Source organism: Mirounga angustirostris, unplaced genomic scaffold, assembly GCF_029215605.1.
Source record: "Mirounga angustirostris isolate CCGP_5_RB_7025 unplaced genomic scaffold, mMirAng1.0.hap1 SCAF_3, whole genome shotgun sequence".
NCBI lineage: Eukaryota > Metazoa > Chordata > Mammalia > Carnivora > Phocidae > Mirounga > Mirounga angustirostris.
Window position 1 is genome coordinate 184,368,568 of NW_026991711.1, and position 25,863 is coordinate 184,394,430.

General features: G+C 45.1%; 1 protein-coding gene across 1 annotated transcript; it reads left to right on the plus strand.

Moving 5' to 3' along the window:
- Positions 1 to 4,226: 4,226 nt before the first annotated feature.
- LOC123838915 (small cysteine and glycine repeat-containing protein 5-like) lies at positions 4,227 to 10,850 on the plus strand. Its single transcript, XM_064585799.1, has one exon. The coding sequence runs from the start codon at positions 10,210 to 10,212 to the stop codon at positions 10,498 to 10,500; it is 291 nt and encodes a 96-aa protein (XP_064441869.1). The 5' UTR covers positions 4,227 to 10,209; the 3' UTR covers positions 10,501 to 10,850.
- The last annotated feature ends 15,013 nt before the right edge of the window (positions 10,851 to 25,863 follow it).

Genomic DNA, 25,863 nt, shown 5'->3' on the forward strand with positions numbered 1-25,863 from the left:
GCTCCCTTCCCGTCTGCCTCCTGCAAGCACACGTAGCAAATTCAACCAGAATGAACACGGCTGGGCACTCATAGTTCAGAGAGAGTAATTTCAGAAAAGGACACAGTAAATAACTTCACCTAAATTCATTTGAATATTATTTATCCTTGAATTACCCAACTTTGAGAAGCCACTGATGATCTCGGACCAATGACGATTGAGCAAACCTAGTATTTTTGTCCATTTCAGCTACTTCTAGGGCAGTGTGAAGAAAAACATATTTGGAAGTTAGTTATGTTTGGGTCTTTTTAAAATACGTACCTTAATGAAAACACACCTTTTGCCTTAGGAGATACAAACGTGTTCCAGTCTTGGTAGCAGCGAAACAGTTCTGTATGAGTATCTGTAGAAAACATTTTCTTCACCCTTTACAAACTTTAAGCACTCCACATCCTCACACCTTTTGCACATTTATAGCAGCAACCCTGACTTGCCAAATAATTGTTATACATGTTATCTGATGAATTAGGTATCCTTTCGAGAAATATTATTGTAAGGTACAGTTGTGTTTTCCTTTAATCTCAGTTAAGGTAGTCTCAGTAGAGTCCCAGGTCTCTTCACTTCAAAGTCCCCTTTTCCTCGCTGGGGCGTTTCTCCATTTTCGAATTGGGATTTAGAATTCTGCGCTCAGGTTTCCTTTCAGTTAGAATCTGTGCACGTGGGTGTAACCATGGGGGGATGCTGGCCCTTTACCGGAGTCGTGGTCTCATTTAATGGGCTTGGCAGATGGTTGAAAGTGAGATTCTCACCGGACCTACTTGGGCGAGCCTCAGCACGGGGTAGGGAGAGCGCAGGGGCCGCAGCGCGATGCCCCCGGGGGCGCGCGAAGGAATCCGGGCCGGTCTCAACCTGCCCGCGGCAGCGCAGGTACGCGTCCCGCCCGCGTCGCCGCACCTGGGAAACAGGTGAGTGCTGCGGCCCAGGGGTGAGGGTGTTTCTGCCAGGAATTCGCTTCCCAGAGCTAGTCTTACCTAGAGGAGGGGGTGTTTGCTCGCCAGATCGCTCACATCCCCAGAGACCCAGCACCCGGGACAGGACCCTTCGGCCGACCATCGGGCGAAGCCTGGCACTGACTGTAGGGGCGGGGGCGGGAGGCTGCCCCACACGGAGCCCTGAAGCCCCGCCCCAACGTTTTGCATATGCCAATTACAGGCCTCCTGAACCTTTAGACTCAGAGGAGGAAATAGGAGGTTGGCCGACAAACACTTAACCTGTTACCCAGTGTATACGAACCCGAAAGAAGCAACTTAAGGTAATATCCTGATATATCAATGTATAAAGCAGGAGGAACTGAATGCAATGTGGATCTATTTATAAATATGTCCTTGCCTGTAAACCCATTTACTTTCCCCCAAAACTTGTGAGAGAGGTACAGTTAGGATGCCCATTCTGCACTGAAGAAAGTGAGACGGAAGGCAGTGGGTCTGGTAAACGGAGAAGTCTGGATTTTTGTCGGGGCATCCTGGCTCCAGAGTTAATGTTTATAGGCACTGTGTTATTTTATGTTATTTTATGTTATTGTTTTGTTTTGTTTTATTTTATTATTTTATTTTTAAGGATGTGAGGTGGCGTGGTTTTCTTGCGCTTTAAGAATTTTCTTTTTTTTTTTATTTAAAAAAAATTAACATATAATGTATTATTTGTTTCAGGGGTACAGGTCTGTGATTCATCAGTCTTACACAATTCACAGCGCTCACCATGGTACATACCCTCCCCAATGTCTATCACCCAGCCACCCCATCCCTCCCACCCCCTCCCCTCCAGCAACCATCAGTTTGTTTCCTGAGATTAAGAGTCTCTTAGGGTTTGTCTCCCTCTCTGGTTTCATCTTGTTTCATTTTTCCCCTCCCTTCCCCTATGAGCTCACTGATATGAGGAATTTGGGAAACAAGACAGAGAATTTTCTAACACAAATAGTTCAACTATTAAATAGTTTTTGTTAAACGCAAGTTGTTAAAAAAATAAAAAGCATTATGAAGTTCTCATTGATTAAAATGGAAAAAACCAAAACAAAACCCCAAACCTTTCTCATTATCTGTTGGTAAATGGAAAACTCTCTCCAAAGATAAATACTGTTTGGTTTCTAAGGACCCTGACTGGAAGTTAAATTGATTGAAAGTCCCCCACATGTTTGGAGTCACTGTCCTGTTGGCTTAGATTTTCTATTTTCACCTTCCTATGATTTGCAGAAAATCGATTTATAAATTACCAAGCTACCCATTGGGAGTGGGAGTACCCTGCTCATTGTGCAGCAGAGTGCCCTTGTACATTGACTGCCAAGCCCTCCCAGAAAACACCAGAATTTTCTTAAAGGTCCAGGGTGTCATGATTTCCTCCATAACTTTTTGCCAAGAGAGGACCTGATTTTGGACCTTGAGTTTACTTCTGTGTTTCTCTGATAGCCCTTGGCCATAGTCTAAGTCAGAGAGAGATGATGAGGAATTCATTCACTTGAAGGAATGTAAACATATTTGCTGATTAGGTGATATGAGGTCTGGATTTCGTTGTGTATTATCCAGTGGTGGGAAAGGTATGGATGAGGTCATAGATGATAAGAGACTGGCCATGTTGATAATTGTTGACTTGGGTGATGGTTCTTAGGAATGTGTTGTATTATATTCTCCACTTCTGTTTATGTTTGGCATGTTCCATAATAAAAAAAGTTTACAAAATCATTTATTCATTAAGAAGCTATTTAGGAGTGCCTGGGTGGCTCAGTCAGTTAAGCATCTGCCTTTGGCTGAGGTCAAGATCTCGGGATCCTGGGATCAAGCCCCAAGTCGGGCTCCCTGCTCAGTGGAGAGTCTGTTTGTCCTTTTCCCTCTGCCCCTCCCCCCAACCTCTGCTCATGCTCTCTCTCTTCTCTTAAATAAATAAATAAAATCTTTAAAAAAACCCCAAGCTATTTATTGAGTATATATTATGTGCCAGATGCTGTTCTAGGTGCTTGAGATACTGTCAGTGAACAAAAGAGTGAGAAATCTTTGCTTTGTAGAATGTACATTTCTGTGTGGGGTGAGACAGAGGGGACACCATGGGATCAACATGATAAATTCCTGAATTTTATGGTATGTTAGAAAGTGTTAGGTACTATGGAAAGGAAAAAAAAAGATGACAGAGAAGAGACAGATGAGGATGTAGAATGATGGAGGAGAGGGTTAGGTTGAGCACTGGGGTGTCCATGTTGGGCAAGCACACAGAGGATGAGAGGGAGTCACTAGGGGGAGGATGAAAAGCTGGGAGACAAAGTTTATTAGGGAGGACGGGTGCTTATTTGTGTCAAATGCCATGGGAGCCAGGGAAAAGTCCCATGGAAATTGTCAACCACTCACTTGGTCATCTTACCCAGCAAATGAACTGAGTGTCTCTTATGTTTGTACTCAGCAATATGGCTGCAATGATATACACAAAAATCTATTTGAGTCGTTGACACAGGAGTGGAGAAAGGGTGACCAAAGAAACCTGACATAGGATGCTGTTTTGTAACTGACTCTCTCTCTCTCTCTCAGAGAGCCTTTGAAGGCAAAGGCTTGTTTTTCTTTAGATCCCTGGTGCTTGGCTAAATACCTAACATGGCACTTAACATGTCTGCTGAATGAATGAATGAGTGAAATGTACAGAGTGTTGGAGTGAAATATGACCTGCCGGGTGGGGCTGTCCAATACTTACAACCAGAATTCAGCTGCAGACACAGACATCAGGAAGGCACGTGTAGGAGAGCCCAGGAATTTCCTTCAATGACCCTGATGACCAAAAGTTGGGGTTCTACCTCCCCCACCCCCAATTTCTATCTTTCTTGTTAAAGAAAGGGCAGTATAGGGCCAATCACCCATGAACTGTAAACTATCCCAAGTCTTTCGATATCACCCTTTTCTTCTGCTCCATTGGCCTCAGTCATGGGAGGGGACACATACAACAGAGAGACACATTAGAATATTGTGAATAATTTTTTTTATTCAGAAAGATTGCCCCCCCCTTTTTTTTCAGAGACATAGAAATGGAAAGAAGGGAATGTACAATAGAAACGTTCATCATAAGTAATTTTTTGAAGAAAATTAAATATTAACTATTCACGATTTTACTTTATCAAGCTTATAATATAAATCGGTGTTTGACCTGGGTGCCTGTGTTCCCACTCCGTAAGGCTGACAATATATGATTTATCTTTCTTCCAAACAGGGACAAGATTTCAAAGATGACAGAGAACTGTTTCCTGCTTCACGTTACCTTCTGGAAAGTACAGGGAGAAGAAATTGGTGTCGTCATGACACCACACTGAAGGGGAAGAACCAGCGCTGAAACTTCAGAGCACCAGGACAGAATGAGCAGCTCTAAGACATCAAAGTGCATAGAGCAGGAGCAAGCAGGCGGGAGGGATGGAGGATAGTCTTACCAAGCGCCGTTAGCAAAACATCTCTCACGCTAGCGGCCGAGCCGCCGGCCGCCTAGCAACAACATTGCTTCTTGCAACAGCTCTTCTGCTGCCAACAGCCATGCCAGCCGCAGCCACACGAGCCACAGGGGTGACAGTAGCGGTGGCAGCAGCAGACCACGGGGGTACTGCAACAGCCCCCACAGCAGCCGCAGCAGCAGGGGCAGCAGGCCGAGCAACAGCCCACCCGGTAGCACCTGCAGGTGGTGCAGCCCCAGCCGCCGCCACAACTTCCGCAGCCACAGCAGCCCATGGCGTCAGGAGAGAGGACTCAGGAGGGAGTAGTGAGGAGGGAGACTCGGGAGGCGAGGGAGGTCTGAGGCCCTTTGCTTCACTGACCCTTATATATCCACCTCGGGGCCCAACTCAGGGCATGTGGCCACTTCCTTGTTGTGGTTTCCACCAGCTTCCTTGGCCGAATTCCACAAGACCCTGAATGTATTTCCTCATTGAACACCCCTGACTTCATACAATTGGCTTGTTTTAGCATTTGCTTCTTCCTCAAGTTGTGCACCTAATAAGACAACATGCTTCTGAAACGTTTAATCTTGTTTGCATCTAGCAGTCTTCAAGTGCAAGGATGACCTTCAAGTGCAAGGACTCTCCCTTGATGAAAGCTCATGCATCCTGTGAGCATCAGGATCCCTCTGCCAAGTGTGTGTCTTTCCCTTGGTTACAGACGGACCCTTCTCTTCTTTCAGATGGTCTTTGCTGAATGCTAGAGAAGGTGGGATCCCCCTTGGGGAAGCAAAGCATCCCCATTTGCCTCTTTTCACATGTCATAAAGCGCTGAGGCTAGAAAGTCCAACAGTTTTCTCATTGATTTTCAGATTCACTTTGTCCTTGGATCATGGGTCAAAATATGGGAAAGTCACTTGGAAAGGGATTGCTCTGCGGCTGGAGGGCTTGTGATGATGTATTTCAAAATGAGCTTCCCACGCCAGCTCATGTCTCCCTGTGTTCTGCACTCATGGGGTAGTGGACGGAGCCAAGTTGGCTCCAAGGCCCAGAGAAAGCCATGGTCCCTCTGTGCCTCAGTTTCCTTCGTTGAGGTCAAGTCATGTCTATTTTTTTTTTAAAGTAGATTATATATATGTATTTTTGGAATCTTTTATTTTTTTAATTTAAATTCAATTAATTAACATATAATGTATTATTGGTTTCAGAGTAAAGTAGACTATATTTTTTAGACCAGTTTTAGGCTCACAGCTAAACTGATCTGAAAGTTCTGAGATTCCCCATGCACTCCCTGTCCCCACATGCAGCCTCCCCCGCCATCAGCGTCCTGCCCCTGAGTGGGACAGTTGTCACAATGGAGGAACCTAACACGACGTGTCATTGTCTCCCGAAATCCACTCTTTACTCTCCGGGTCGCTTTTGGGGTTATAAATTCCTTGAGTTTTGGTAAATGTATAATGACAGGTAACCACCATTATAGTATCATACAGAGCAGTGTTCTGCCTATTTGTCCCTCTTTCCCCCCAAATGTCTGTCTCCAGTTTTACCTTTTCCAGAATGTCTTATCACTGAAATAATCCATGTTTAATTTGAAAAATACGCAGTTGACTCTTGAACAACTCAGTTGGAACTCCATGGTTTCACTTATAAGTGGATTTTTATTCGATAAATATAGTACAACAGTGTAAATGTGTTTTCTCTGCCTTGTGATTTTCTTTCTTTTTTTTTTTTAAGATTTTATTTATTTGACAGAGAGAGAGGAACACAAGCGGGGGCAGTGGGAGAGGGAGAAGCAGGCTTCCCGCTGAGCAGGGAGCCCAATGCGGGGCTCGATCCCAGGACCCTGGGATCATGACCCGAACTGAAGGCAGACGCTTAACGACTGAGCCACCCATGTGCCCCTGCCTTGTGATTTTCTTAACAGCATTTTCTTTTCTCTAGCTTATTTTAAAGAACATAGTATATAATATATATAACATATAAAACGTGTGAATCAATGTTTGGTGTTATCAGTAAGGCTTCTGGTCAACAGTAGACTATTAGTAGTTAAGTTTTCAAGGAGTCAAAGGTTATATTTCAAACTGTGTGGGGGTTTGGTGCCCCAATCCTGCATTGTTCAAGGGTCAACTGTATGTAAGTTACGCTCTGCCTAGATTGTATGGCCAAGCCTAAAATAATCACAGCAAGATCTTGACTAGTACTTACTGAGGTTCACAGTAAATGTAGGAAACCGGCTTTATCATTGTAGCTTCTATTTCTAGCTTTTGTAGAAGAAAGGAACTAATCACAAGTGTGTAGTATTTAACTCCATTCCAGGTACTTTATCGTGGTTAATGTCAGTGCAGTCCTAGGAGGTAAATGCCATTAACATTGGTTCAAAGGGGTCAAGGTACGTGCTGAGTGTCACATCTGGGGTCTGAGCCAGGATTCGGACTCAGCTCTGCCTCACCCTGGCTGAGCATAACAAAGGGACAGCCATGTTTTCTCAGAACCTACTGCTGAAACGTCCAGGCTCTATTTTTCCTTTCCATTGTAACTGAGATTCAACATCACTCGCAGGGATTACAATTAATTCCTGTCATATTTAACGTATGTTGTGAAGAACAGTGGTTCTTTGAGGCTACGCCCCTCTGCAGAAATGCCTGCAATGGATCACCCATCACTTCTGAAGGAGCTCCAGTGTCTCATTATCACTTGGGTCCCCTCTGCAAATGTCACCATAGGTTGCAAAGCCTGGGGGAATGGCACATGACCTTGGCCTTCACGACCAAGTTTAATTTCTTGGATTTTTTTATAGTCAGAAAAATACCATGACTGGTCATTAAAAGAAAATTATATTTCAAGAAAGATAACTCACCACCCTTATTTCTTCACCTGTGGCCTCTTGAGAGATTTCTGGTTTTATTCAAAGCTCAACTGAAACATCTTGTGTCTATATCATCACTGCCCACAAAGCATTGTGCACTCCTTCCTTGCCACTTTTTCTATTCCTTTTTTCTGTCTTCATGTTGCCAGATTATACACCTTGTGTCCCTGACCAGACTAAGTTCCTTGAAGTCTGGGATCATATTTTATTTATGTTTTCATCCCTGTATCAGGAACACAGAAGTGAACTGAGAAAGGGGCAGATTGGTGGGAGGTGAGTCCCAAATGCATAGGCTGAAATCCTAACCCCCATTGTGATGGTATTAGGAGGTGGGGCCTTGGGGAGGGGATCAGGTCATGAGGGTGAGCCCTCATGAATGGGATTAGTGCCCTTATTCAGGGACCCCAGAGAGCTCTCACCTCCTCTTTCCACTATATGGAGATACATTGGGAAGTCTGCAACCACAAAGAGGGCTGTCACCGAAACCCACCATGGTGGCATTCTGATCTTGGATTTCCAGCCTCCGGAACTGTGAGTGTTTTATAGGCCACCCAGTCTGTGGTATTGTGTTCGAGCAGCCCAAACTAAGACAGATGTGATCAGGCAAAGTAACTTGGGCCAAAGATATATCCCACTGAAGGCTTCCAAAAAGACACTGAGGAGGACGAAGTGGCAGATCTTGGAAAAGATGGGGTCTTCCTACCCAGCCTGTAAGCAACAGGAATAGAGGGGGAAGGAGGCATGGGATAAGCCTTGGGCCAAAGTTACAAGATGGCAGATTTGTCCACGGCATTCTCCCAGCTCTGTTTTTATGGCTTCTTTCCTATTTCTTGAATTACTGCCTTTCTATTCCCTGCAACCTAGGTCTCTTGGAAGCCATTTTGAGCTCCCTGGGGTACAACGTAGTATAAAAAGTTTTTGTCCCCAGGCCCCTTTGCCTGCCTTCCTGTCTTCACAGCCGCGCTTGTGCAGCCAGGAGTCAGAAGGCAAGCCTGCTGGCCCAACCAAGGCACCCGCCCCTTTCCCTCACCAAGCATCGCCTGAGTTTCTCTGTCTTCCTTTCTTCCCCTCCTGTGGGGATGAAACACAGAACGTTGGGTTGTGCTGACTAGCAAAACAACATAGACTCACGTGGCTTTTTGTTTTGTTTTGTTTTTGTGCTTTGCTCTACTTCATTTTTCAAAAGGGGTTAGGATTTCATTCTGTTGGCATCACTAGCATTTCCTGTCGTTTTCTTACTACTCCCTGCCTGCCTCCCAGTGGTATTTGACACAAAAGAAACTGATGAGAACACAACTCAATTGACTCCATCCAACACACATTTTTCTCAGTATGGTGGCAGGGGGCGGGGGTCAGTCAGCGTGGGCAAGGCCCTCCCTGGCCTCATTCACCAGCCACCCCACGTACTTTACCCCTCCTGAATCATATGTCCCGGGGATTCTGTCCAAAAATTTAAAAAGAAAAAAGAATTTCCTACAATATCCTTTTGTGGACTTCAAGGGCTAGTTTTAAACTCTCATCCTTTGCCTGAGTGCTAGGATGTAGGTTATTTCCCTTATATTTCAGTGGGGCTCTTGATCTCAGTGGGGAGTGATTTTGCCTCCTGGGGACATTTGGCAATTTCTGAAGACATTTGTGTTGTCATTACCAGGAGAGAGGTTGTCATAACTAGTCAGAGGCTGGGGATGCTGCTCAACATCCTAGAATGCATAGGACACCCCCCACAGCAAGGAGATGTCTGGCTCAAAATATCAGTAGTGCCAAGGTGAGGAACCCCTACCACTGTTTTACCTTTCCAAAGTATTTCTGAAGTATTCCTCATCTATTATTCCAAAGCAATATAATTGCCTGAGACTCACCTAAAAAAATATATTTCTCAATAATAAAGAAGCATTCAGCCTTTGACATAGACGATGTTCTGTGCTGGGAGGTTCCGTAATGGACCATTTTGTGCCATTATTTGGTGTGTGCTTTAGAAAAGGATCTAAGGCTGGGTGTATGGTCACCTATATGAGACCAGTGGAAACTGGCAATATGGATTATGTCAGTAGCTTTCAAATATGCCTTGAATATTAATTTTAAAATAGATGTACATAGTTAAAATATTTCTCTTCATCTATCTGCCATTGTGGGTCATACCATTTTTCACGTAGAGTTTCCTCTTAGATATCAGTTGATAAAAACTTCCCAAGCACTCAGATTCATTTTTTGTTCTAATTAGGAAATGCCTTCGTATTTTAAATGCAATCAGAATCGTACCAGAAAAAAGATGAGCCCTTCCAAATATTTACTTGTGCTTTCTAAGCAGCCTCACTAGGTGAAATGTACCGCTCAGCGAACACGGTGACCTGCTTTACAAGTCTGTGGCGGGGAGTAGGGCTTTCATTCTTTGCTAAACAATCTCTGATGAGGGTAGCAAGGCTGATTCTGCAGTTGGCAATACCATTTCAGCATGACACTCCTTTTATTTTTCTAGTCTTTGGTAAGAGGACTTCTGGGCTGAGCACGGAAATAGCCCCGTCATGATGTTAGTTGTTGCTCGGCGGTCAGCCACAGGAAGTTGTGTTGCGTGGGCTTCCTTAGCTTGTCCGTGGCTGTTGACAGCATCCCCTTTTTCCATGGCTCCCAGGAGCCCTTACTGGAATTTTTAGGGCATTTATTTGACTTAGAAAAATAAACAAATAACCTAATAAATCTAGCTGACATCACGAAAAGGGAAGTCATTAATATATTATGAGGTTTTTCCCATGATGACTGAACTAAATAGCAACAGGGAAGTGGTCATGTGTCTCACTGTCCCTACCTGCACGGTTGGTACATAAGGGGCTCCCCCCGCGGACAGCGGCACCAGACCTCCCTCGCCTCCCGAGTCTCCCTCCTCACTACTCCCTCCTGAGTCCTCTCTCCTGACGCCATGGGCTGCTGTGGCTGCGGAAGTTGTGGTGGCTGCGGCGGCGGCTGCGGTGGCTATGGTGGCGGCTGCGGCAGCTGCACCACCTGCAGGTGCTACCGGGTGGGCTGTTGCTCGGCCTGCTGCCCCTGCTGCTGCGGCTGCTGTGGGGGCTGTTGCAGTACCCCCGTGGTCTGCTGCTGCCACCGCTGCTGTCACCCCTGTGGCTCGTGTGGCTGCGGCTCGCATGGCTGCTGCGGTGGGAAGGGCTGTTGGCAGCAGAAGAGCTGTTGCAAGAAGCAATGTTGCTGCTAGGCGGCCGGCCGGCCTCTGGGAAGATGCTGCAGGTAACTGTCCCATTGGTAAGATTTTCTTTCTTCCTGCCAGTCCTCCCTGATTTGAATGTCACAGGGGTGACATGACACTGGTTCTCAGCCTGAGGAGCTTAATACAGATCGCCTGGTCCCTGAGATCCTGCCTCTAAATGGAAAACACCAGCACAGTCCTCCATCCATCACCAAAGTATGAGCCCAACACAATAGAGTGATGATTTTTAATGCTATGCTTTCTTGAAATGTTCCTGCTGAAATGTATGTTTCTATTCCTTTCCTCCTCTTTTTGTGGCTTCTATATCCCGAATCTCTGCTAGTTTCTGTTTCTGTAAACCTAAGGCAATGATTTTCCTAATAAACCGCATAAAACTGGCAAAGTCTCACGAACATCTCCTCTCTTGTCCTTACTCGACTGTGTCTCACCCAAGGATGTGATTACACCCATCAAAGTAAGACCCCTGATGTTTGTTTGAGATGGGTTTGGAGTAAGTAGTGGATAATCTGTCATTAATAGGTTTTCATAGGATGGTCATAATTTGGTGGCCTCAGCTATCCCCCTATGCAAGTCAGGAAAAAGATTCTGGTAACACTGTATCAATGGACTCTGTCTGTCCACCTCTGGATTCAACTTTTCTAACAGATTTTGATCTCAGTGACTACAGTCAGGGGAAATTCAACACCTAAAGCAACGTGTACCTATTTAAGTTTTAGTTATTTCTGTCTGGTCCTATTAACAACCTAAAATCCGACTGCATATTAATGAGAATTTTTACTCCATCACCAGTACTAGTTAACTGTGTCTTTGTCAGGTTGTGGTCACAAAATACTAGTGTGGTCATAAGTGAATAAATCTATTAGTAGGCATTGTCAGTTACCCAAACACTTTCTTCACTTTGACTATATTCTGTCATATCTAAACATATATATTTTTTAAAGATTTTATTTATTTGACAGAGAGAGAGCATAAGCAGGGGGAACAGCAGAGGGAGAGGGAGAAACAAGCTCCCTGCTGAGCAGGGAGCCCGACACGGGGCTAGATCCTAAACATATTATAAGAACTGAAAAATTAAAATATCACAATGGGAGGGGGTGCCCGGGTGGCTCAGTTGGTTAAGCATCTGACTCTTGAATTCTGCTCAGGTCATGATCTCAGTCAGGGTCATGAGATCGAGCCCCACGTTGGGCTCAGCAGGGAGTCTGCTTGAGAATTCTTTCTCTCTCTCTCCTTCTGCCCCTCCCCCCATTCACGCTCTCTCTTTCTCTGCATAAATATTGAAAATGTCACAATGGGTTGTTTTCAGACCACATGTCTCAGTGTCCCTTGAAGGTGAAACCACACACAGTGTATATTATTGATGAACCCACATTCGGAATGCAGTACCCTTTCGTATGAACGATGCTTTAGACTTTTCTACTTAAATCTGTTTCTTGTGGAAATCAAGGGACGGAGACAGGGCCAGAAGAGCACACCTCAACGTTTCAGGCAGCTGCTCAAGGGCTACGGAGGTGATCTCCTCCCACTGGTTCATGACCCAGCCCACGAGGTCTCGGGTCCTCTCTCTCTCTTCCATCCGGGAAGTACTCACAGAGAACAGGTGCTTCAGCGAGTTGCCCTGAACAGAACTGCAGGAGCGGGGCGCAGGGAGCAAGGGAAAAGCACACACCAAATCACAGTGTTGGGGATGCTTCTGCGGAGGCCGGGCCCTGGTTTGCAAGTCTCCAGCAGAAATAGGCACCACTTGCCTGGCCCAGGTCTGTTTTCAAAGACACCCAGGAGATGGTGGCTGATGCTACCTGCTGGGAGAGGCATTACTTATTACTGCTTGCCAGCCATCACACTAATGTGTGCATCAAAGGAATGGGAAAATAAAATGAAATAGATGCATTTGCTTCGGCGTACACCTGGGGATCACCAACTCTGACAGACATACCTGGGCATGGTGGGACACAGGAAAATAATCCAGGGCTGGGAACATTCCTGCACTAACAGAGGGAGATTAGGTCTGAGTGATACAATGTTTACTTCTGAGGATAACAGGGAAATAAAACATGTGCCTGCAGCATGATATTTTTATACATTGTATTTCCTGATTTTACAAATGCATAGGGAGTAACTACAATGTGCTAGACACTGTTCTAGGCACCAAGAATACATCAGTGAACAAGACAGATAAAAATTCCCATTCTCATAGACCCAACATCCTTGTCGTGGGAGTGAGATAATACACTTAGTAAATGAGTGTATTACAGGTATGTTAGAGACTAAACACTGAACATACAAATGGCCAATGGCCGAACCATGTATAGAAACAGAACTCTCACCCATAATCTGCAGCAACCAGCCAGGAAACCAGGCTTTATCTAAGTAAGCTGTCCAGGCAGCCAATCTACTACCTGCAGGTCAGACTTCCAGAAGCCTGATTATTATCTCCAGCAAACAATCCAGGGAGTCAAGTAATAACTCCTGCAATAAAGGCCCCAGATAGTCAGGACCTGATCAGTAACTGGCTTTTCCCCGGATTTCTGTCCCTGCTTGCAACTTCGGACCAACTAGAGAGAGCCAGATATGTGCCCCTTCAACCAGTCACATAGGATGCCCTGCATCTAGTTATCCCGCTTCCACCTTCCTCGGGCCACAGGCTCCCATCGGGGCACACCTGAAGCCTCTCCTTTTCCACCCTAAAGCTCTCCCTCTCTGTCTGCCTTTGAGTCTCTGCCAAAGTGCAAGAGATGGTGGCCAACCTCTCTGCTGTAGTGAGCTCTGAATAAATAACCTTTTCTGTTCTTGTTGGTCTTCATTTATTTCCACGAGACTCAACAATTCCATTCTCAGGTGTGTAGGAATTCTTCCACACGTGCTCCAGCAGATAGACACAAAAATGTTCATAGCAGCACTGTCAAAACCAGCAAAACCCTGGAAGCAATGGAAATTCCCATCATCCAGAGAGTAGATGAACCAATGAATTTTAGTGTAGTTACAGGAAGGAATGCATATAGATGTAATAAATTCATGTCCAAAGAAAAGCAAAGAAATGATGAGCACAGGCTTTAGGGTAAGGACTAACCTGGGTGTAGGGGTACAGAAGAAAGGGTTGGGGTGGTGAGGAACCTTTTAGACTATGCTGTCAAGGCTGAGTCCTGTTACATTATCAAAATAATTAGCAAACTAAATAAAGAAAACTATGCTTAGAGTGTATTATGAACCACAGATTACAGTCCATTGTTTTCTGTGCCATGGAGGTCCTTAAAAAATAAAGTGTATTAAAATATGATGTCATGGGGAGAAAGAGCAGTGTAGGAGAGATGTGGATTGCAGGGAGGGTGAGTAGGATTTCAATTTTAAATTGAGTGATTCAGATAGGACTCATGGAGAAGGTGGGTGACATTTGAGACAGACCAGGAAGTGCGGAGGGAGTGAGGTGTCTGGTTGTCAGGGTCAAGAGCACTGTGGACTGTGGGACTGTAAGCAGATGAGGGTGCTGGGAGCAGGTGTTCAGCAAGGTGGTGGTGGTGGGCGGGGGGTGGGGTTGGTGGGGATTGCCTCTCACCTGTCAGTTCAGGTCATTACAAACTTCAACCTGGCCAGTGAGTGTCATAGGCCACCTGAGGAGGGCGTGAGTTAGAGATGAGATCACCTGACTTTCTCTGCAGAAAGACTACTGTCACTGTGCCTTGAGAATTGACTATGGTGGGGGGTGGGAAATGCTCCACCCTGAGGAAGCTCTTGCTGGGGGGCCTGGACCTATGGGGTAGGGGTGCAGGTGAGAGTGGGTTGGGTTCCAGTGATGGCACCCAATTTTGCTGATCCATCTAGGGCAGGACCAGAGAGAAAGATAGGCATCCCTGGGTGCCAGTGTCTCTCTGGCTTGGGAAACAGGAAGGATGAAGTCACTGTTGAGGAGGATTCATGGGGAGGGGTGTGTCTGTGAGAAAAGCATTTTTTTGGGGGGCGTAGTGGTAGGGAGATCAAGAGTCCAATTTTGAACATGTAGAACTTAAGTTGTCAACAGTTTTCCCTCCTCTAATTGTGCCCTGGAAAACCTTGGTGAGAACAGGAGAAGTTGAAGGCAGTGTCTGTCTTGGGTGCAGACTTCAGTTGCTCCTGTGATTTGGGCACGCAGATAGACAAGCATTCACCTCCTTCCCGCAGAGGCAGACACAGAAGGTCCATCAGGGCACAGGGACCTGGTAGATGATATTTCATTCGCTGTGCTGCTTTGGGGCTGTTTGGGTAGACCTGTTTCTCTTCTTTGCCTGGCTTCAGGTGCCTGCTTGCCTGGGGTGGAGGGTGGGGGGACAGTGTGCGTCCTCTCGTTCAAGGCAATGGTCACAGATGGTCTGGAGCGCTGGCCTTGAGTCTCTAGGAAAGATGTCCCAGCTCAATTTTAACCCTCAGTGAAGGAGGGAGTGTGAAAATGAATAGGACAGAGTTTGGCACTTTTCAGCAGACGTGGAATATTCCTAGGCCACATCCCATGTGATGCTTGAAATTAAATATTCCAAGCATCAGGAGGTAGGGCTGTTGGTTAATTGAGTTCTTAGGTAATTGTCCTACTGTGAAGTTGGGGGCAGGGGGCAGACCCCATCTGTGTGGGTGGGACTAAAATGGAATTTACCCTAAAGGGAGCAGATACTCCCACCTTCCACCACCTGAGCCAGCCCGGGCAGATTTAAGAATAGGACATGGGGTGACTCTTTCTTCTTTCAATGGAGTTTAATTGTGGTTTGTGACTCCAAAGGGAGCAAAGATGCTGGAGGGCATCCTGCAGGAAGAGTAGGAGTAGGCAGCAAGGTAGAAGGAGGTGGGGAGAGGCACACGGGGTGAAGAGCATGGCTTGTATCTGGTTGTGGTTTTAAATCACTCCCTGTTGTCCTTGAACCTGTAGAGACTTGTCAATAGTTACAATCTGAGGCCTTGAAAGGTCATGGGGAATTAAAGGAAGACTCTGCTCCACCCTTGGGATGAAGAGGGACGAGGGGAGTGGGCCCAGTGGTTGTAAGAACCCTGGACACCAACAGGGCACTCTGCCCTCAGCCCAGCAGAGCAGAGACCCCTGAGAGCCAGTTGGTGGCAGTGGAGGGGCTCCCTGGTGATGTGGGTAGGGGTGGGGTGAGTAGGAGTAGCTGTGCCTGGGTGTGTGATCTGGAACCCTAGGGATCTCTCAGGACAAGCTGAGCAAGAGAGTGCACAGGGCAGCACAGCTGCCTGTGGGACTGAATTCTAGCAAAAGGCTGGGGCAGATCCCCTGTTATCACTGCTTGTCTCCCTCTCCTCCCCTCCCTCCTCTGCTTGTAGGTGCTCTTTCTCTCCCCCTCTCTCAAATGAATAAAATAAATCTTAAAAAAAATAATATACTGAATCCAAACGGTTATTATGCAGATTAAATGAGTCAGTGCCTGGCACAAAATAAGAGTTCAATAAATGTTAGCTATACATTACAACTTTTCTTGCTCCTGATTATTTCCTTGGAGCAAACCCTTAAAGGTGGAATGACTAGCTCAAAGGTTATCCATGTTTTGCTGATAAAAGTTACAAAATTGCTCTCTATAAAATGTTAATCAGTTACTCCCAGCCACTGTGTATGACGGTTTCTTTATGCTCTGCAACCAACACTAGATATGATTAATACAATGTTTTGTTAATACAGCAGATGAGAAAATTAATGTTTTTCTAATTAGTGAAGTTCACTGTAAAAAAAAACAAAAACCAAAACAGAACCCAACTTTTTTTTTTTTTAAAGATTTTATTTATTTGACAGAGAAAGACAGCGAGAGAGAGAACACAAGCAGGGGGAGTGGGAGAGGGAGAAGCCGGCTTCCCACTGAGCAGTGAGCCCGATGTGGGGCTCGATCCCAGGACCCTGGGATCATGACCTGAGCCGAAGGCAGACACTTAACGACTGAGCCACCCAGGTGCCCCAGAACCCAATTTTAAACATGTATCATGAACTCCCATGGACCTAGCTTCAACAATGATTAATTCATAGCCAATTATTTTGAAGCAAATTTTGTAAGAATTAAAGTATAACCACAATACCATCGTCATGCCTAACAGTTAAGAATGCTTCTTTTTTAGAGAGAGAGAGAGAGAGAGAGAGAGAATGAGCGGAGGTGGGGGAGGGGCAGAGGGAGAGGGAAAGAGAATCCCAAGCAGACTCCGCGCCCAGTGCGGAGCCTGATGTGGGGCTCGATATCACAACTCAGATCATGACCTGAGCTGAAATCAAGACACTTAACCGACAGAGCCACCCAGGGGCCCCTAAGAATAATTTTTAATTAATATCTCTTAGTAATTAGTTACGCTCAAATTTCCCCAAATATCTTACTTTAAAAAACAGTTATCTAGTTAGGGTTCTAAGAAGACTCATGTATCCCTAGACCTGGTTGGAGCCTCTATGGTCTATTCTAACCTGCATTTCCCCTGCAGCCCTCTCTGTGTCCTTGCAATTTGTCTTTACTGCAGAGTTGGTTAGTTTTCCAAGGCTGAGTTCTGGAGTTGGAAGACTGCATCCCCATGGAATCAATTTAACTCTCTAGATTTCCAGTAATCCCATCTAGTGGCCTGCTAGGATTCTGTATCCAGTTTTGGACAAACTTGCTTCATAGGTGGTGTTGAAGTCTTCCATCAAGAGGCACACACTCTATTTGTCTCACCCTGTGTGATATCGGCATGCATGGTCAGGCACTACTGACATCCACGAATTCATTAGGGCTGCATTTTTCTTCCTCTTTGTTACCAGGACTCCGTCTGCAGAGACACATGTCCTCTTCTCAACTCCTTGGTTACTCTGAGGTACATTTTATAGAGGAAAGGCAGGATAAATGCCTGATTCTCTGCCCCACCATTTTTAAAAACTGGTTTCAAGATGATGTGTTAATTTTCTGGCATCTTCCAAAGATGACTGATGAGGTTTATTTTTTATTTGTTGGTATTATTTTGAACTCATGTATTTAAAAATATCTAATGTGTTTCAGTACATTGCAGTTATTATTCTTTTTGATGCTTAAATTGTCCCCTCAATGTGATTCCATTACACTTTGTAGCTTCCTGTTTTCCAGAGTGACAAGACTTTTGGGGCTCAACTTGTGCATTTTATGACCCAAACCAGGAATCACCCATTTTTCAAGGAGCCCTGGTTTATGTTTTTATTTTTTTTAAATGCCTGATTCTGTCCTTTGTACATTTTTTTCCATGTGGATTTGTAAGAACTCCTTACATATGAATATATTTATCTTTTGTCTGTCAGATAAGCATATATGTTTTCCTAGTTTAAAAAAAATGAGACTTTGTTCATGTTGAGTTGTTGGCAGATGTTTAAATGTTTTATAAATTCTACGTATTCATTTTTTTTCTTACGAGTTTTGGTCTTAGTGCCATAGTAAGCAAGACCTTCCACATTCTAGGAATACAAAACTATTCTCCTATAGTTTTTGTACTACAGCATGGTTTCAATTTTTATACTTCAATATAAAGTATAAGTATTGAAATATAAAAAGCTCCATCTGGAATTTATGGCAATTTGGTGTGACGTGAAGTTTTTACTTAAAAAAAAAATCACTGTTATACTATAGTTATGCATGATGTTACCATTGACAGAAGCTAGAATAAGAATACATGGGGCCTCTCCATAATATTTTTAAAAACTATAAATCTACACAAGTTTCAAAATAAGGAAAAAAATCATTTTTTTCTTTTGTTGTTGGTATCCAAGTTTATATTTCCAAATGGTTAGCTAAATGTCCAATTGCTTAGTGGTGAATATGAGGAAATTATTTCCCCAAATTGGCTATTATGTGGTCATTAAAAACAGTTTCTAAAAAGCCAATATTTAATATAAGGGCAATTATATACAATTAAATGGCAAGTCAAAAATCAGAATAAAACCTATGTATTTGTAATACTCTTCATTTTGTTATATAAATCCACAGAAAATAACACCATGGTTATTAAAAGGGAAAGAGTAGATTAACAATGACAAAATGTGGTGGACATCATATTAATTAGCTGATCAAATTTAACATCACCAGTAAGGGATAAACTGACATCACATACTTCTTCTTCTTCTTTTTTTTTTTTTTAAGATTTTATTTATTTATTTCACAGAGAGAGACCCAGCGAGAGAGGGAACACAAGCAGGGGAAGTGGGAGAGGGAAAAGCAGGCTTACCTCGGAGCAGTGAGCCCGATGCGGGGCTCGATCCCAGGACCCTGGGATCACGACCTGAGCCGAAGGCAGACGCTTAACGACTGAGCCACCCAGGCACCCCAACATCACATACTTCTCCATGCCATGTTCTGAGGGGGAAAAAAATCACCTGTGTAGTATTCCTGCAAATATGTTTAACCTGAATGTGATCATGAGGGAACAAACAAATTCATTCTGCGGGTGATTTTGCAACAACAACTTGCCAGGACAAAAATAAAATGTTGGAGGACCATTCTAGATGAAAGACAACTTAAAATACATCTTTGGTTGGAGCCAGGTTGAAAAATTACTACAAATGTCAATATAAATTACAAGGCATTCTTGGGATAGAGAAATTGAAGATGATCTGTATATTACATAGTAGCATGTATCACCGTTAAGTTTCTTAAGTGTGAAAATTGTGTGGTAGTTTTGCAGAAGATCCCTTTTGGGAAATACATGCTAATATTTTTAAGGGTGAAGTTTCATATTTGAAACTTATTCTCAAATGAAAGGGAAAGAGAAAACTAAAATTCTGGCAAAATGTTCACCATTGGTGAACTTAAATGAGTGGCATATAGGATCTTATTACAGTATTCTCACAACTTTCCTGTAGGTTTGCAATTCTCCAAAATAAAAATATTGGGGGGAAAAAGCATAAGAAAACAATGGAAAGAAATATAACTGAATGGTAGAAGTGGTTCCTATAAGCAATGTTAACTTTCGCCCTTAGAATTTTCTGTATTTTGAAGTTGTTTATAATGAGTTTACATTATTTTAAATTCAGAAAAAAATATTTTGAAAGAAGGAGGGAGTTACCACTCCGTTTCCTCCATTTTTCTCTCCGAATGTTTCATGTCAGTTTCCAAGATCTGAAGTCAGAGCAGGTGGACACAGGGAAGAAGTGAGGGCAGCATTTCATGTCTCTGGGTGGCATCTCCCCACATGTTTGGCAAAGTGCTCTTACCAGTGGAGAGTGGAACAATCCTCACCTCTGTTGGGAATGTGTTTGGGGACAAGTTCCTTCACCTGGGTGTGTTTTCTTAGATACCTGAGGGACAGTGTAGGTCTAATTCCCCGACTCAAGAACATCTTTAGGACCTCCAGGAATTTGAAAACCTGCAGAGAACAAGCTTGGGGTGGATTGTTTAATGAAACTTATAGATTAATTTTTTTTCCATGTGGATTTGTAACTTAATTATAAGAATTTCCTGATTGTTTCCCAAATTGCTTTACTTTCAGCCCAAAGCCTGCCACATCAAATACTTTGGCCAATTGGAAGTCAGACTCCTGTGTCCCGCACGGCAATGAAGGCAGCTGCTGACTCTATCAGGGCCACGATTTTGCCCGGATTCCCTCCGCCTCAGGTCCAGGCCTGTTGTGGGTAATTGAAGAGGCACAGTGAGTCCCCTGAAGCAGAAGAGTTCAGAGCACCTCTCTCCTTGGGTATGAACACTCCCCGGAGCATTAATACTTCTCGGAGGAGCTGATGTCACAGGAACACTATAATGCTTGGTGGTGCTTGCACCGTCTAAAAGCCTGTGGGATTTCCATCAGTTAAGTCTTTCTTTCTAAAATCTCCCTAATCCATTTTGTCCCCCCATGGCCACCCCCCTCATGCACACCTTGCTGTTAACACCTTTCCCTTGACTGCATGTTATAATATTTTGGGTAAGTTTCTATTCACATAAATGATCTTGTTGAGCTCTCAAGTCATCCCTTCTAAAGCCCTTCTAAATTCACAAGGATCTCCCCCCCCCCTTTTTTTTAAGATTTTATTTATTCATTTGTGAGAGAGAGAGAGAGAGAGAGAGCAGGGAGCCTGATGATGTGGGTCTGGATCCCAGGACCTAGAGATCATGACCGAAGATGAAGGCAGATGCTTAACCACCCACGTGCCATGGGATCTCACTCTTTTTTTTTTTTTTAAGATTTTATTTATTTATTTGAGAAAGAGACTGACAGAGATAGTGAGAGAGAAAGCACGAGCAGGGAGGAGAGGGAGAAGCAGCCTCCCAGCTGAGCAGGGAGCCTGACGTGGGGCTCCATCCCAGGACCCTGGGATTATGACCTGAGCCAAAGGCAGATGTTTAGCTGACTGAGCCACCCAGGTACCCCAGAATCTTGCTCTTCTTGACAGCTGTGCAGTATTCTGATGAATAGATATAACATTTAATGTGACCTCAATGGCAGACATTTAGGTTTTTTTCCTGGTCTTTAACTACACTGCAATGAAAAGCCTTGCCAATAGTAAGTCTTTGTCCAAGATGTGAAATTTCTGAGTTGAAAGGCATGTGCTTAAAAAAAACCAAAAAACTAAAAACATGCAATTCCTAAATTGCTGTCTCTAGAAATAGTACCACTTAGCATTCTCACCAATATTGTAGAAAAGGGACAGCTTTTCCACGCCCATGCCAAAAGGTTGCTATTCATTTTTCAAAAGTAGCTAGTGGGGACTGGAAAAAAAACTGCTCAAGAGATCTTGAAGGCCAAACTTCCTTATTATCTCTATCCAAGCTTATTTCACACAAACTGATGGTGGCGGTGTGTATGATATCCTCTATGGAAAATCCCTTTTGCAAATGGGATGGCAGAGTTCACGTCAAAGCTTCATAGCTCCAAAAGCTGATTTGTGTACATTTAATGTGAAAATAAACTTCTAATTGAGGAGCAGTATTATGTTTTCCCGTAAGGGATTATTTAGGTTGTAGGCAGACCTGAGTTGGCTAAAAATCTGTGGGAATTAATCTTTTGTGGCTAAACCCGAATTTTAAATTCAAATGAGGAAATTTGCTTGTCAAAAAGATGCCACTACCAAGTCAAATTTAAATTGTATATAAAATCTGTATTTTCAGGAAATTATTTTGCCTTGGAAGGAATACACGTGGATGGCCGTGATAGGCATCCTGATGCCTGAAGGAGATTTTTTCAAGCTCCTTATGTGTGCTTAGCCATTATTGTCAGTTTACTTAAGACCTTCTTGAAAAAACTGAGTTTTTTTCAAAAGTTACAATATAGATTCGAAAGAGATAAAATACTGAAAAATTTACCGTAGGCCATCCATTCCAGAAGTAGTTGGTGTTCATAGTAAATGTAGGCAACCCCAGCGGGGCTCTTTCTTCCCTGCTCAACACCTCCCGCTCATCCTCCCTGAGAGGTAACTACCAAATGAGAAGTTTTTGGGAGTCAGTATTTCAAGGATGACCTAGTATAGTTTATTAGACATTATTAGTGTTGTATCTAGAAATACAAAGCCGCAGCTGAGAAATCAGGAATCCCTTGTGCTTAGAAACGGGAAAGGCAGACACTTCTGCCCAGAGACAGGCAAAAGCAATGAACACAGAGTAAAATGATCCTACTGGTCTGAGCTCGGGGCTGCTGTGGGCTGCTCTTCAGGCATTGGGAAGGGCTTACACCTTTTGGTTCAGACACTTTTGAGGTGTGAAGTCGTGAGCCACCCAAAGCAAACAGAGAAGACATGCAAGCAAGGTCCCAACACAGAGCCCAAGCCATAAAGCTCTCACAGCAGGGCCAGTAACCAGGGAGCAGCAGAGGGGGACACGCTGGGGAGTCTGCCCCCCACAACTACTCCCTGGGCAGGTGCCAGGCTGGCGTCTGCCAGGGTCAGCCAAACTGCCAGCATCCGCCAAGCGCGAAGCCCCCAGAGCCACAGAGGAATAATCAAGATGGTCTCCATCTCCCCCCCCCCCATGTCCTTGTACAAGATTTTTTGCTCGCGTTCTCAGACTGTGAAGGCTCACGGACAGGTCCGAGTATGAGATACTTAACCAAAGAGAAAACGCCACGAAGTTCAGGTGACAGGGAGACAGCGGGAGCAGACAGATGGGACGGAGGGGAGCCTTAGCGATGGGAGCAAGCAGATGCCCCAGGCAGCACCTGCACCCTGGCCGCCTAGCAGCAACATTGCTTCTTGCAACAGCTCTTCTGCTGCCAACAGCCCTTCCCACCGCAGCAGCCATGCGAGCCGCAGCCACACGAGCCACAGGGGTGACAGCAGCGGTGGCAGCAGCAGACCACGGGGACAGTGCAGCAGCACCCACAGCAGCCGGTGCAGCAAGGACAGCAGTTGACCCGGAAGCACCTGCAGGTGGTGCATCCCCAGCCGCCGCCACAACTTCCGCAGCCACAGCAGCCCATGGCGTCAGGAGAGAGGACTCAGGAGGGAGGAGCGAGGAGGGAGACTCGGGAGGCGAGGGAGGTCTGGTGCCGCCGTCCGCGGGGGGAGCCCCTTATGTACCATCTCCACAAGCTGAGCCAGAGCCTTGTTGTTGTTTGTCTGTCTTCCCAGGAAGGATCTCACGGGGCCTCGTACACCCTTCCTTGTTGAAGGCTTGGTTTGTGAACCTTGCTAATTTTAACCTTTACTTGCTTCTTAAATCTATATTGGGATGAGAACGTACTTCTACGAGGTGTGTACCCGAGAGAACGTGAGTGTCTGGGTACTTTTTTCCCAGGGCCTCCAATCGCGCCGGGGCCCTTGTAAATATTCAATGGAACAGCTGTTGAGTTAAATAAAAGCCTGAAATATTTAAGAACAATCTTTATTTTTTTATAACCATGCGAGTCTGAGTCTAGAGCCAGGCAAAATTCTGTGTTTCTGTATATATTTCTTAGTCACCATGGGTTTAAAAAATAAAACAAACACTGTTTTTCTCTGTACTGGGATCCACGACACACCTATTAGAAAAAACTTTCTGAAAGAATAAGTGACAACCAGATTGAAAAGAGAAAAAGTAGGCACCCCTAAATGTATTCTGTCTGCCCTTAAAACTGGGATATGCTTTTCCTGGATCCCTGAGATTCTTTGTTCACAAGAATTGCTTGCTCATTACAATTTTTTAAAAAAAGCTGTGTAATGTCAGATGCTAAAGATATAATTGTAGGCAGCCTGCTCCTAAGTCAATCTGCCAAGAGTGAAGTTTCTGCTCTTATTTGTCTGTTGTGAAATAACTGACGGAACAGGGGCGCCTGGGTGGCTCAGTCGTTAAGCATCTGCCTTTGGCTCAGGTCATGATCCCAGAGTCCTGGGATCGAGCCCCGCATTGGGCTCCCTGCTTGGCCGGAAGCCTGCTTCACCCTCTCCCACTCCCCCTGCTAGTGTTCCTGCTCTCGCTGTCGCTCTCTCTGTGTCAAATAAATAAAATCTTAAAAAAAAAAAAAAAATTGACGGACCAAAAAATAAGAAAGGTTGTGCTGGGTGACTGGCTTTCTCTCCCGCCTCTCTCAGGTTTAAGGCCCATGGCCAGGCCCCCCGTTTCAGACCAACCAAGGCCAGGGGACTATTTGTTTGAAATGAGCGCTCTCCATCCGGCTGCGTCCCCCGCCCCGGAGAGCCCGCGGCTGTGATCAGCAGGCCAGAGAGGCAGGAGGCATGTTCTGGCTGGATTGTCTCGGGAACCCGCCCGATCCAGCTACTCCAGACCGCGCGCCGGAAAGGAAGCCACTGCACCCCAGCCTGGCTCCGGGCTTATGGTGCAGCTCTGGAGGGGGCACAACCCTGCTCCGGCAGGTCTGCGCTCCCCCAGAATGCTCCTCTTTTATAAGCTTGCCCTTTGAAAGCCGGAGAAGGAAGGCTTAGAATGCCTCCCATGATCTACTTCTGGTCGACCCGAAGGCGGTCAGCATGCTTCCGGCTCTCCAATTTGGTCGCCGTGCGCAGGGGAACCCCGTGGAAGGTCTCTGATGGCTCCTGTCTGAGGCGCACGCATCCTTGTCAGGCCCCTGGAACTGCTTTTTTTCTTCCGCTTTGGCCACCGGTTTTCTACATCTGCATTTCTACGATGCAACACACGACAATTTCATTCATAACAGAAAACTCAAGAGTTTACTAAGCACGCTGCTGTGCTAAAAATAGCAGCGTTACCATGGCAAGGGTGCTCAGAAGGAAGGAAAAGAAAGGTCTTGTGAGATTCTTCCGTGGAAATTGGGCTAAAAAAGAAGGGAGGGGGTCAGTATATAAGGAGCTGCCCCAGCAGACGGCGGCACCAGACCTCCCTCGCCTCCCGAGTCTCCCTCCTCGCTCCTTCCTCCTTTGTCCTCTCTCCTGACACCATGGGCTGCTGGGGCTGCGGAAGTTGTGGCGGCTGCTGGGGCCACAACTGCTGTCCTTGCTGCCCCGGCTGCTGTGGGTGCTGCTGCACTGTCCCCGTGGTCTGCTGCTGCCACCACTGCTGTCACCCCTGTGGCTCATGTGGCTGTGGCTGGTGTGGCTGCGGTGGTGGGAAGGGCTGTTGGCAGCAGAAGAGCTGTTGGCAGCAGAAGAGTTGTTGCAAGAAGCAATGTTGCTGCTAGGCGGCCCGCGGGCAGGTGCTGCCATCGCTTGGGCTCCCCTCCGCCCATCTGTCTGTTCCCGCTGTCTCCTTGGGCTTTATGGCAACTTCCCCCTCGGTTCTCATGCTCTGAGTTGAAGTAACTTTGGTCATTTAAAAAGTCTTCACGTGGACATTGTATACAATGTCATCCAAGAAAAAAGAGAGAGAACCTCTTGATGATTGAGCTCAGCAACCGTGACTTCTACTGTGTTCCCTTCATGTTTTTTTTTTCTATGTAGACATGACATCTTTCTGTATTTACCATAAATGTTCTGTCCTTTCTGTGGCCACAGAAGCTTTCTAGATACTCCCCTAAAAATCTCTTAATAAAGTACAAAAATAAACTCTGAACAGTTGTTACTGTTTTATTCTTAGAGTTATTTTCACTAAGCTAACATTAATTATGTTCCTCCATGGGTTGGGAGTGTCAATACACAATTAATTATGCCTTGTGTGATTACAGTCTAGTCATACACAAATACACAAGGCAGAATAATGAACATGTCAAAAGGCAGTGATGTGGTGTGTCATGGCAGGAGGGAGTCCACATTGGTTGGATGGAGAATGAGTGTAATGGACTGGAATAACTTCAAGAAAGACATGACATTTGGGGGTGTGTTTTAAAGAATTAGTGAAGTCTTGACAGGTAGAGATGATTGAGGGCAGATATTTCAAGGAGAAGGGCAAAAAAGTGAGGGATGAGAAAGTTCAAGACATATATGGGAGCTTGCAAGCTGTGAGTGTGACCGAAATACAGAGTCTGAGTAGAGTTGGAGATAAGCAATGACAAGACAGGGCATACAATTTATAGTGACAGCAACGACTAGCA

Bases quoted from the DNA above. Each gene is read 5' to 3' on its own strand.
- LOC123838915 (XM_064585799.1), top strand. From the start codon at position 10,210: ATGGGCTGCTGTGGCTGCGGAAGTTGTGGTGGCTGCGGCGGCGGCTGC.